The sequence below is a fragment of the Tenrec ecaudatus genome, chromosome 1 (assembly GCF_050624435.1).
Source record: "Tenrec ecaudatus isolate mTenEca1 chromosome 1, mTenEca1.hap1, whole genome shotgun sequence".
NCBI classification, from domain to species: domain Eukaryota; kingdom Metazoa; phylum Chordata; class Mammalia; order Afrosoricida; family Tenrecidae; genus Tenrec; species Tenrec ecaudatus.
Window position 1 is genome coordinate 213797914 of NC_134530.1, and position 12254 is coordinate 213810167.

At 38.4% G+C, this 12254-nt stretch overlaps 1 protein-coding gene across 1 annotated transcript in view; it reads left to right on the forward strand.

Annotated features, from left to right (window-relative positions):
- The first annotated feature begins 331 nt into the window (after window positions 1-331).
- The window catches only part of LOC142423373 (complement factor H-related protein 5-like), a 108179-nt gene continuing 96256 nt past the window's right edge, over window positions 332-12254 (forward strand). The window contains 2 exon segments of the mRNA XM_075528646.1: window positions 332-389; window positions 7820-8017. Of these exon segments, the coding sequence (XP_075384761.1) occupies window positions 332-389; window positions 7820-8017 (256 nt within the window).

Genomic DNA, 12254 nt, shown 5'->3' on the forward strand with positions numbered 1-12254 from the left:
AGCAGGGCTTTATTTTTCTGCTGCAAATGTATATTTCTACATGCTCCCAGGCTCAGAAACCCAGTCACTACCACAAAGAGAAAAGCAGACATATCTAATATTGCTTTAAAAAAAAGTAAAATGACAACTTTAGAGTAAACCTGGTAACGTACTATTTAGTGATTTCATACAACTCTCAGTGAACTTTGATATTTACTGAAGTACTAACCCAGCTTCCCGTGAGTACACTCAAATTTGAAGTCATGCTCGTTCCTGCTAGTGAAAGTGGGATTTAAATCAACAGTGGCATCGCTGGAACATTTTTGGTGGTAGGCAACTGAACTGATCCGCTATGCTGCTCCTCATCCGTGTGATGTTAATCTTATGGGTTTCCACTGTGGATGGACAAGGTCAGTTGAAGACCAATCTGAATACTTACTTTCTTTTCAAATGTTTGTGGTGATTTTTTTTGTTCATTTATGTGTTTGTTACTACATTGATTTTAACGGAATAAATAATGAGGATATTTTAAATGACTTTTAACTACCTAATATGGAGGTAATGGAATAAAATGGATTAATTTTGTTCTCTAAGTTCTAAAGTGTATTTTATGGCTAAGAAATACAGAAATCTGAGAGGAATTAAATAGTGAAAAATGGAACAAGGGAAATACCAATGCAAGTATGCCTAAACTCTGCCATGCTCTTGACCAGGAAAAACAAAAATTCCCAAGAATGCCAAGCCTTCCTAATGGTTGGATGATTTGGGGGTGACATTCATGAGGCTATGCTCTTAAGTCACCTTTCACGTCTGGAACTGATTTCAATTTGCAGACAAACAAGCAGTCTCTCGGCGGAGCAACACTAGGGAGGTGCGCATGCCTTAGACTAACTCAGCCATGCGTGATCCAAAGGGAAGCCTTTGCCCAAAGACAAAGTTCAGAATGTTAGGAAAGAAACAGGGATGGAAACAGGTAACACAGGGACTAGGTGAGATAAGTAATGTTACATTGCAATGAATGAAAGGAAATACAATGTGTAGAAATTATTAAATACAAATGGATGATTGTCCTATAAACTTAAAACCAATTTAAAACTAGATTTCTTTTTTTTTAATGTTTTGAGACTTTGTTTTCATATATTCATTAATTTAAGATTTCAATTGTTATCAAAATCCAGTATTTCTATTTTAATCTAGTTATTATTTAGCCATTACGTAGCTCTTTTAATGAAGCAGTAATGCTTGTTTTTACCTGTAAGCCAGTAAGACACCAGCAGGTTATTTGCGTGACTGAGCTCAGTCAGACACGCTGAGGTGCAAGGGCATCGGTGTCACTGGTATTTGTTTCTTCCCTTAAAAGTTTTGTTTCCTCTGGCTTTTAAAACGCGTGCCCATTCTGGTTGAGATAAAAACCATCGTTTCCAAATATTGAAAACACCACCTCTACCAGGGGATAGGATGGCTGATGAAACTATGCATGGAAATACATTCTGAATCACTGTATTTTAAAAGTATTTCTTTTTATTAGTAATTCTTTTAATCCTAAAGACGCAATATGCTAAGCCCTCACAAAGCTTTAAAAAGAAACACCCCAAACAGGAATTTAGTGTTTGTTTCTCATTGCAGCATAGATGGCAGTTTACATTTCAGAGCATCAGCCCTGCGATCCACAGGCTAATCCACCAGTCAACCCCTCAACAGGCAAGCCCTGCTTCCCCCCATTTTTTATTTTTCCTCTCCCTCCTCCGGCTCGCACCCAGGTCATCCACCCAGGTCCCGCTCATTGCTTCATTCTCCCCTCCCCGCCCTACCCCCTTTAGCAAACTCCAAAGTCAGTTCCCTTTGGTATGAAAGTCTATCTTTTATTATTGCAAAATTGAGGACATATTTCCCTTAGAACAGTGGTCTTGTGAAATATTTGTCCTTTTGTGATTAACTAACTTCACTCCACATTACATTCTTCAGGTCAGACCATATCACGAAGTGCTTCATGGTTTGATCATTTGGTTTTTAGTAATTCATAGTGTTCCATTGTGTCTATGTGCCAGAGTTTCCTTATCCTTTCTGTTACTAATGGGCATTTAGGTTGTTTCCATCTCTTGCTATTATGAACAGTGCTACACTGAATATGGGTGTGCAAATATCTGTCCGTGATATGCCTCTGGCTTCTTTAAGTATATACCCAACAGAGCCCTCTCTGGGTGGTGTGGGCTTTCTCTCCCCGGTGTTTGCGCTAGCATCATATCACTTTCCACAGGGGTTGAACTTATTTACTGTACCACAAGCAGCATGGGGGTACAATCTCTCTGCAGCCTCTCCAGCATTTGTTCTTTTCTGTTTATTTTGAACTTGGCTGTGATCTTCAGTAAAAGCTTGTATCACATCATTGCTTAGATTTGCATCTCTCAGGTGACGGGATTGTGAGCATTTCTTTATATGACTTTTGGTCATTAGGAAGAATCACGGAGTTTTACTATATATTTTCAAGAAGTATATATTTTATTATTTTATCAAGGCCAAAATAATAAACAATATTTGCTAAAATATAGTTTAAAATTAAATAAGTTTTGCATATACCTCAAGTCTTATTTGGACATTTTCTCTTCAGTATTGAAACACAAACAAAAGAAAAGCAATCTCACGGTCACTAAGTTGATTCTGACGCATAGAGACCCTCCATCGGGCTTGTGGGGGTGTAAAGCAGGCAGCCTGCCTTTTACCTGCAGAGGGACGGGTGGTTTGGGACCACAACCCTGCAGTTAGCAGCCCACTCCTAACACACAGCACCACCAAGAACCCCAAAGAGGAAACCAGAAGCAATGAATATTATTTCATTTTGAGATTCATTTTAAAATAAAAGTTGCAGTGTATAATTTCTATGTACTTGAAATTCATTTTAATATGCTCTCCATTTTAATGCTGAGTTATAATCATCGGAAACAGGTAGCTTATGGGGTAAAAATACTTTCTCTCTATTGACAGAGATTTCCTAGTCTCAACGAAAAAGAAAAATAATCTCACTTCAGTGGTTATCACTGAAAACTAAACACATCAGCAAAAACAGTGCTCAATCCTTAAAATGAGATTAAGAGGATTTACTCACCATGCAGTTCTGTTCTGGTCTCCGGATCATGGAGAATCGTGTTCTTGGGGTCCTCGGACGCATTGAACAGTTTCTGTGTGTCTTTTTGATCACTCTTCTTTCCTTCGGCCAGACGGTTGTATCTCAGATGACCACTCATGAACTTGTGGCTACCTCAGTAATTATTTACTAGAGGTAGTATGTAGAACATAGCATTTGTAGATTATGTTATATCAACTGACCTTGATGTCTCCCAAGATGATGGTTCTGATCTCACAGGTCCAGCAACTCATTTCTTCAAGGTGTTTGGTTAAGTCTAAGAAGTTTTCATAGCGTTGCCCCCTGATTGCTCCACGTTCATGGTTTTATTTGTAGCAAAAGTAAATACAATGTATAGATATCCTCTGCCAAATACATATCACACACACACATATGGATATGCCCACCCTCATTGCCAGCCCCATTTAGCCCGTGTCTCCAGCCATACGTCTACTTATAAATTACTATGATTACAGAAGTATTTATGTTACAGCATTTGCCACAACCAACTATTCTGAAAGAGCGCTCTCTGGAAAGTCCTGGATACTGGAGAAATAAGGAGAAAACTGTGGAGCAAAATTTAAACTCATAAAAATCTGATGCTCACTAGATGGCTAGCTGTGGTAGGAACCCCAAAACTGTGACCTTTAGTCACCTTTTAACTCTGGAAATGAACTTAACTGCCTGAATCAATTTTCAGTCAAACTATAAGCAGGTCTGTCAAAGAAACAGCAACGTCAGTGAGGTGCTCACCTTAGAGCAGTAAATCAGTTGCCATCCAAGGGCGGCATCTGCTCCACTACATGATTCAGAAACATAGAGAAGGAGAAAGGAAAGCAGAAAACAAGAAGGAATGGGATAAATGAGGTAGCATTGGGATTTGCAATGAATGACATGAAAAAGAATGTGTATGTATTCTTGAGTGGAAAATTGATCTTTTCTGTAAACCTTCAGCCAGTTCGCAATAAAAGGTAGAATTTGAAAAAATGATTTATTCCGAAAAGAAAACTGTTACATTTGAATGTAATTAGACACTGGCATCATAAATGAGGATGGAGGGCTGCAATTAACAAGTTCCAACAGAGGCCAGATCGCAAAGACATTATCACCCCCTCTCTGACTGGTTAATCCGAAGAGGTTGTTAGATGCCATGGGATCAGACCCGGCCCATAGCGACTCCATGCACAGCTGAGCTAAACCCTACCCAGTCCTGGGCCATCCTCACAAGTCTCCCTATGCTGAAGCCCATTGTTATAGCGAGTGTGAGTGTATCAATCCATTTTGCTGAGGGACTTCTTCTTTCCGCTGCCCCTCTACCAAGTACGATTCCTGATTATTAAGGGACAGATCCTGCTGGACACCATGTCCAAAGTATGTATGACAGTCTTGTCATCCTTTCCTCTAAGGATCTTTCTGCTTGTAGTTATTCCAAAACATATGTTTGTTCCTTTGGCTGCCCATGCTACTTTCACTATCCTTTCCAGCACCATAATTCAAAGGCATTGATTCTTAGTCCCCGCCCCCTTTGGGTTTTATTAATGCATTTGAGATTTCACATGCATTTAAGATGATTGAAAGTACTATGGCTTGGGCCAGGTGCAACTTATTCCTCAAAATATTTCCTTAGCTTTACAACGTACCGAAGGGGTAGTGTGGAGCAGGCTCACTGTATACACTCAAGTATAAGCCAACCCCACATTTTCAAGCTAATTTAGTTTAAAATCTTCAAACTAAGATTTTCAAAATTTTAGTTTGAAAATTTTGGATTGGCTTATACTCGAGTATATAGGTGCATCGTGCAATGCATCTTTTGATCTTTTAACTGCTGCTCCTATGAGCAATCACTGTTGATCAAAGCAGGACAAAATCCTTGACAATTTCAACCGACTCTCCATTTGTCATAATTTAGCGTAGTCGGATGCTTTAGCATAGTCAATAAAACACAAGTCAACACATTTCTGGTAGTTTCTGCTTTCAGCCAACATCTGTCTGATGTCAGCAATGATATCCCTTGCTCCGTATCCTCTTCTGAATTTGGACTGAGCCTCTGGCAGCACCCTGTTGATGTACTGTACAAAGTACTCTGATGTCAGATGATCTTCAGAAAAGTGTTCCTTGCATCTGAAAGCCTTGTGTATAAATTTGAAACATTGTCAGCATCCAAATATAGCTATTAATAAGATCCATACCTAGAAAAGGGAATGATACCAGTGGCCCAATTCAAAATATCTAAATTGCAGAAAACAACGCAGGATCGAGGTAGGTCAAAACCCATTTACAAGGTCACTGTAAGGGATGAGTCTCAAATGACCCCCCAATACACACTGGCTTGAAATGACAACAGACCCAAGTGATCGGTCCTTGTAAAGGGGATGTTAGCGACTGTAGGGAGGCAAGAATGCAGTGCCTTATAAGAGGATCTCCCCATGGGCCCAACAAAAATGTATTCTAAACTTGTCATATTCTCTGCGTTCTGGTAGGTTGAGGTCTCTACTGGTTTTTATATGGCCATTGTTAATGGACCCTTGTTTGGTGTCCGACTTAATTTTGTATAGTTATCTATTTATGGTAAGTGCGATTGATTGAAATATAGACATACTAATTGTATTTATAATTACCTGGGGACATGGAGGTAGAGAGTGGGAGAAATGACCAATCAACTTCATTATGTAAAAAGAAGGGGGAGGGGAGATGGTAAGTTGATTGTGAGGATGACTGGACAGTCCTTCTTGACCTGATTGAACCATTGAATGGTATGGTAATTGTAGATCAATGTTAATGATAGATCAATTTTTAAAACTATCACAATGGGGATGAGTTAGTGATGGGGAAGGCTTCTATTGCACAGTTACTGATTATAGAACTGTATAGTAGTTGATTTCAGGATGTCATGAAGTATAGTCATACTCACCTGTTCTTCAAGTGGAATCATAAAATATCAATAGCAGTTGTTTTAACCAGAAATTTTTGAAAGTTACATTGGTACCAGAATCTGACTTCCCAGAGATAGTTTGCCAAATAAAGCTCCTTGTAGTTGTTTGGAAATTTTTACATAAGTCTGATCCCAAACCCTTTTAAACAATTCTCTTTATTATACTCTTGCTGGTAAGAAATATTTCTTGGACCCACTTTATACAAAAGAAAGCTGTGTGATGATTTGTTCTGTTTTGTTTTTAGTTTGCGTGGCTTTCTGAGGGTTAAAGTTTTGTGTGAAATTGGCTGAGTCAGCAGTGAATAGAGCTTACTAGAGCTTGACTCAGCAACCAAGCCCACCTGGATTCCCAGGAAGACAGGCAAGGAAAAGGACGACATTAATTCAGCTAGTCCATTTGGGTCAAAGGCTTTATGAATGTCCGCTTATATCACACGTGAGGACTGTCTTCACAGCACACTCACTGCAGAACTACATTTAAAGGTGTATTATGTTTCCTTTCCCCCTACACTTTTGGTGTGGATTCGGTGGTATAGACATCCGCTAGTGACATTATTAAAAGGGGAATCCTAAATGGGGCTGGAGGGTGGGACAAAGAAAATAAACATTAACGTGAAGAAGAAAAATATGTAGCAACTTGGCTACCACTAACCCAGAAAGTCATATTCCAGCTGCAAACTGGCCTCTTCAGTAAATTTATTTCCAAAATTTAGCTAGGTATTAAATGGTCCCTAAGTTTCACTGCGCTAAGGTGAGACTGCCTCTAAGACAAAGACAAGACACTAGAATAATATTTTGGGGCGAAACTCTTCATGTTTTCAGTAACTGTTACTCAGACATTATCTTATGCTTCATGCAACGGCGAAGAAACTGTAAAAGAAAAGAAACCCCCAAGCATGTCTCAGTGCAGCCTGTGCTGTCCCAGGAGGAAATCAGACATGTAAGCAAGGAGGTCGATTCAAGGCTAGAGAGCAATTTTACTCAGAACATTATCTATGAACACTGAGAAGCAACACAAAATCCTTTCTTCCACTGAGGGGATTCTTGGATAAAAAAGAAAATTGACATTTACAGCTTGCACCTTGACTGATCAATAGAGTGAATATTTGATAAATATTGTAGAATGAGTTTGGACAGATGCGCAAAATGGAGCTAATTGGAGGATGAGAGAAAAGTTATTTTGAGTGTAAGAAATCCACAGGCAGTAACGTGTGGATATAAAGAACTGTAATTTGATTGGAGCTAAGAGTTGTTTGAAGAAGACTCATGGGAGAAAACACTGTCAGTGCCCAATCGAGTCTTCTGTGTTACTCTCCTATGCAAAACGATCTGGTCTCAAACTTTAAGCAGTTCAATAAACTACTTCCACTTGTACAAGGTTAAATGCCATAGAAATTAATTAGTTTCAAATATTGTGCAGCAGTGAACATTACCAGTATATGATATGAAAATAAAAGGAAAACTCCCCTTGGTAATTGTTTTGTGCCAGAATTTCTGCAAGCATTGTGTTTATTTGGTTGTTTTTCAAGTGGGGAGAAGAGTGATTCTTTAAAAGCAGCACTATACTGAAATTACAATTAGAAGGTAAAATTTCCAGTATTCCTAGGCAATGTACTCTTAAATTACTCATCTCTTAATGAGAGCTCATTGTTTTTCAGATTAATTAGTACAGTGTAAGTATATAATGTAAATAAAAGAAAAATCACTAATGAATAAATGAATATGACATAATTATTCATTAATATAGAAAATTATTTAACTATTCACTTTTGTTATATTTTCTACAGTGGAGTTTTGTGATTTTCCAAATATAAAGCATGGAATATTATATGATGAAAGCAGATATAAACCAAGCTTTCCAGGTGCTCCTGTGGGGAAAGTCTTATATTACTCCTGCGAGTACAGCTTTGTGTCTCCTTCAAAATCCTTTTGGTCTCCAATTACCTGCACTGCGAATGGATGGCTGCCGACGCCTAAGTGCCTCAGTAAGTAAATGTCCTCACCATTGCCCGGGTGAACCATACAGTGAACACACGAGACAATCAAGATTAATACGCGTTTCAACCAACTAGACAGCAAACAACAGCATTAGACTAGACCACAGGGTCTTGACAGGCATTCTTTGGTTTCGGGACGAGAAACCTGGCAAAGTTCCCAAATGTAGTTCCTTCTTCTTTGAAGTTATTTTTATGAAAACAATAAAAAGTTAATTACATGCACTTGCTTCTATTATCTGTCATGTTCTGTATGTTGGCACTTTAAACGTATTGCTGGTAGGTGCCTTCTAGTTGGCACATGCATACTGACCTTATGCATCACAGAAAGAATCTCTGCCCAGTCCTGCGCATCCCCACAACTGTTCCTGTGCTTAAGCCCATTGCAGCAGCCACCGTGTCAGTCCATCCCCTGAGGGCCTTCCTGTGTTTCGCTGCTCCTGGGCTGTACCAAGCTGGATGGCCTGCCCCAGGGACTGGTCTCTCAGAACATGCCCAAAGTATGTGAGATGAAGTCCCTCTAGCCGCTCATCCAAGCAGACCTGTTGGTCCTTTTGGCAGTCCATTGTATTTTCAATATTAGTCGCCAGCACAACAATGTAAATACATTTTTCTTCTTTGGTCTTCTCTATTCAATGTCCAAATTTCAATTGAAAATACCAAGGCTTGGCCCAGCTGCACCTGTGTCCTCAAACTAGCATCCTTGATTTCAATATTCTCCCGAGGACTTGTGGCACATTTCACCGACTGCAACGGGCCTTCTGATCGCTTAACAACTGCTTCCATGAGCGTTGATTGTGGTTTCAAGCGAGACAAAATACTTGATAACATCTACCTTTTCTCCGTTCATCGGGATGTTACCTATTAGGCCAGCTGTGAGGAGTTAGGTCTTTTTACACCAAGTCATCATCCATACTGAAGGCTACGATCCTTGATCAGCAAGTACTTCAAGGGCTCCTCACTTTCAGTAAGCAGGGTCATGTCACCACCGGCTGCTAATCAGCTTTGCTGCAATTGTGATGCCACATTATATAAATCCAGATTCTCTGATTATATGTGAGTATTCATTCTTCTTTCCTAACATTTGTCTGCAAGCAGCATAAAAATGTTTCCCTTTAAAAGTTATTTCACCTCATAGTCTGCCTTAAAAGTTACTTGCAAGGAGCATGCAAAATTTATTCTTTTTCCCAAGTAACTCCTTTGGTACTCAAAATTGATTCTGTCTTAATATTTCACTGAATACTTAATTGATGACATAGAAAAAAGAATGGGAAACACAATGTGAGTATACAAGAGTTAATAATAGTCTTACTCCACTTACAAGAAACATTTATAATAATTATGTAAGAAATGTACATATTGATCTGTTGTTTTCTATGTAAGAATGCTTTTGCAACAAAATATTTCTATAAAATACAGCAAAGCAGCATGAATATTAATTTCTATACAAATAATTGGAAGTCACTGAAAATGAAATGGAATCCATAAAGATAGATATGCTAGGCACTAAGGAGCTGAAATAGACTGGTATTGTTCATGTTGAATCACAAAATCATATGGTTTCCTATGCTGTGAGTGACACAATCAAGGGGCATGGCATTATAATCACTGTCAAAAAGGTTATTTCAAGATCTATGTTGAGGTAAAATCTCAATGTGACAGGATAATATCTATCCACATACAAGAAAATACTATCAGCACTATTATTAATCTAATTTATGCACCAGCCAGAAAGCTAGTGCTGAAGAAACTGAAGAATTCTACTAATGTCTTCAGATGGAACTTGATCAAATATGCAATCACGATGCATTGATAGTTATTGGCAATGGGAATGCGAAAGTTGGAAATAAAGAAATAAAGAGGAGGTAACAATAGTTGGAAACTATGTTCATGGTGATAGAAACAATAAAGACATCCTGTGATAGAGTTTTGCAGGAACTATGATTTCTTCATCTCGAATACCTTTTTCAACAGCACAAAAGTTTGCTATATGTGGACTTCTCTAGATGAATACACAAAATCAAACTGACCAGTGGGAAGACGGGATGGAGATGCGCAATATCAGCATCTAAAACCAAGCATGGGGTCAACTGTGGGACAGACAGAGAGTGCTCAAATGTAAATTTAGGTTGAAATTTAAGAAACGGAGAACAAGTCCATGAAAGCCAAAATATGACCTAGAGCCTGTGGGTTGTGACCCCTCGGGGGGGTCAAATGACCCATTCACAGGAGTTGTCAGATTCATAACAGTAGCAAAATTACAGTTATGAAGTAGAAACGAAAATAATTTTATGGTTGGAGGTCACCACCACATAAGGAACTGCCACAACACCGCGGCCTTAGGAAGATTGAGAACCACTGACCTAGATATATCCCATCCAGATTTTGAGACTGTCTCAGAAACAGATATGACCTTATACGATGTGGGAGGACATCAAAACCGTTATTCATGAAGAAAGCAAAAGATCATTACAAAGATAGAAAAGAAAAGATGAATTAGCATGAATGGCAGAAGAGACTGAAATGTTCTCTTAATCTAGAGTAGCTAAAGCAAGGGGAAGAAGGTGAAAACAAAGAACTGACTAGAAAAATTTAAAGGGCAGCTTGAGCAGAAAAAGTCAAATATTACAATGAAATGTGCAAAGACCTAGAGTTAGAAAGCCAAAAATGAAGAGCACGCTCTATAGATCTTAAACCAGAAGAACTCAAAAATAAATTCAGTCCTGAAGTGTCAATATTGAAAGTCTATGGGCAAAATATTGATTGATGCCGGAAGCATCAAAAGAAGATAGAGTGGAGGGGCAGTGAAAAAGAGGGAGGTCCTCAATGAGATGCACTGTCGCCGGGGTAGCAGCATTGGCCTCAAGCATAGCAGTGCTTGTGAGGACGGCCAGGCCTGGCAGCGTTTCCTTCCGTTGTGCACAAAGTCATGAGCTGGAGCTTCCTCAATGGCACTTAACAACACCACCACCACCAACAGCAGCGTACAGGTAGTTCCCAACTCACAACACACTTTCTTTCCAGTGACTTTCATAATTGGTTCAGATGGAAATAGAATATTTTACTATTATTATTGCCTTTTATTATCAATGCCTTCATAAATTTAATATTTATTTGTCCTTTGATATTAGAAACATTACATATAATCTTATAAATAGACTTCCAAACATACAGAAAAACACACAAAGGTTAAAAATTTACCCCAACAATGAAGAAATATTGAAAATTGTTTACATTTTTCTCAGTTGTAATAAAAACTTCTTTGTGGAATATGCTCAGTAATCTGGATTATCTCTGGTAATGAGGATAGAGCTTTTAGTGTGGAAATTAGTGAGAGTTGTGTGTATGGTGCCCTTCCTTTTTATCACACTTTTTTGGTAAAATATCACTGCTTCCTGAGTCTGCAGGTTGACATTTGCAAAACTTTTCATTTGTGAGTTCATACTCAAGCAGCAGAAGTAAAGTTCCTGGTTGAGTTCAGAAAAATCTTTAATCCTTTCACTATAAAATTCTAGACAACTCCTTTGCAACTCTTCATCAGTATTTCTTCCTTCAGTATTTTTTCCTCTTCATAATATGTCCTCGTACATCACTGTACATGTTATGAACAATAAATCATAACATTGAGCATCTGTGAGTGATCATCAATAATATGCTATAACATCGACAATAGTGCATATTATTTAAAATGAGATGTATCCCCAAAAATGGTCATAACTATGATTTGTAATAAATCAACCATTGTAATAAATCAACTATGTCTTAAATTAGGAACTATCTAAATCCACATATGTATTTCAATATGTGTACATACGTCATAAAACACACCAAAAAAATCCACTTCCATCTGGTAGATTCAAACTCATGACAACCCTGTAAGAGCTTCAAAACTGCAAATCTTTATGGGTGCATATACACACATGCCAGAGAGAAGCTGGTGTATTTGAACTGACAACTTTGAGAATAGTACTCCAACAATTAAATCACATCACCAGCACGACTCCTCAGATACATGGTCTCATTGAAACCCATCACAACTAAGTTGATTCTGACTCAGCAAGCCCATACGGGTTTCTAAAGTTAGACACCTTCACAGAAGCAGACAGACTCATCTTCCTTTTTGCTGGTATACTTGAAACATGACTTTGAGATCAGCTGGCTACAAGGGCTGTAAGCAAAATTATTATTTTTAATTATTTTTAGACATTATTTAAGTTTAAATTTTTTT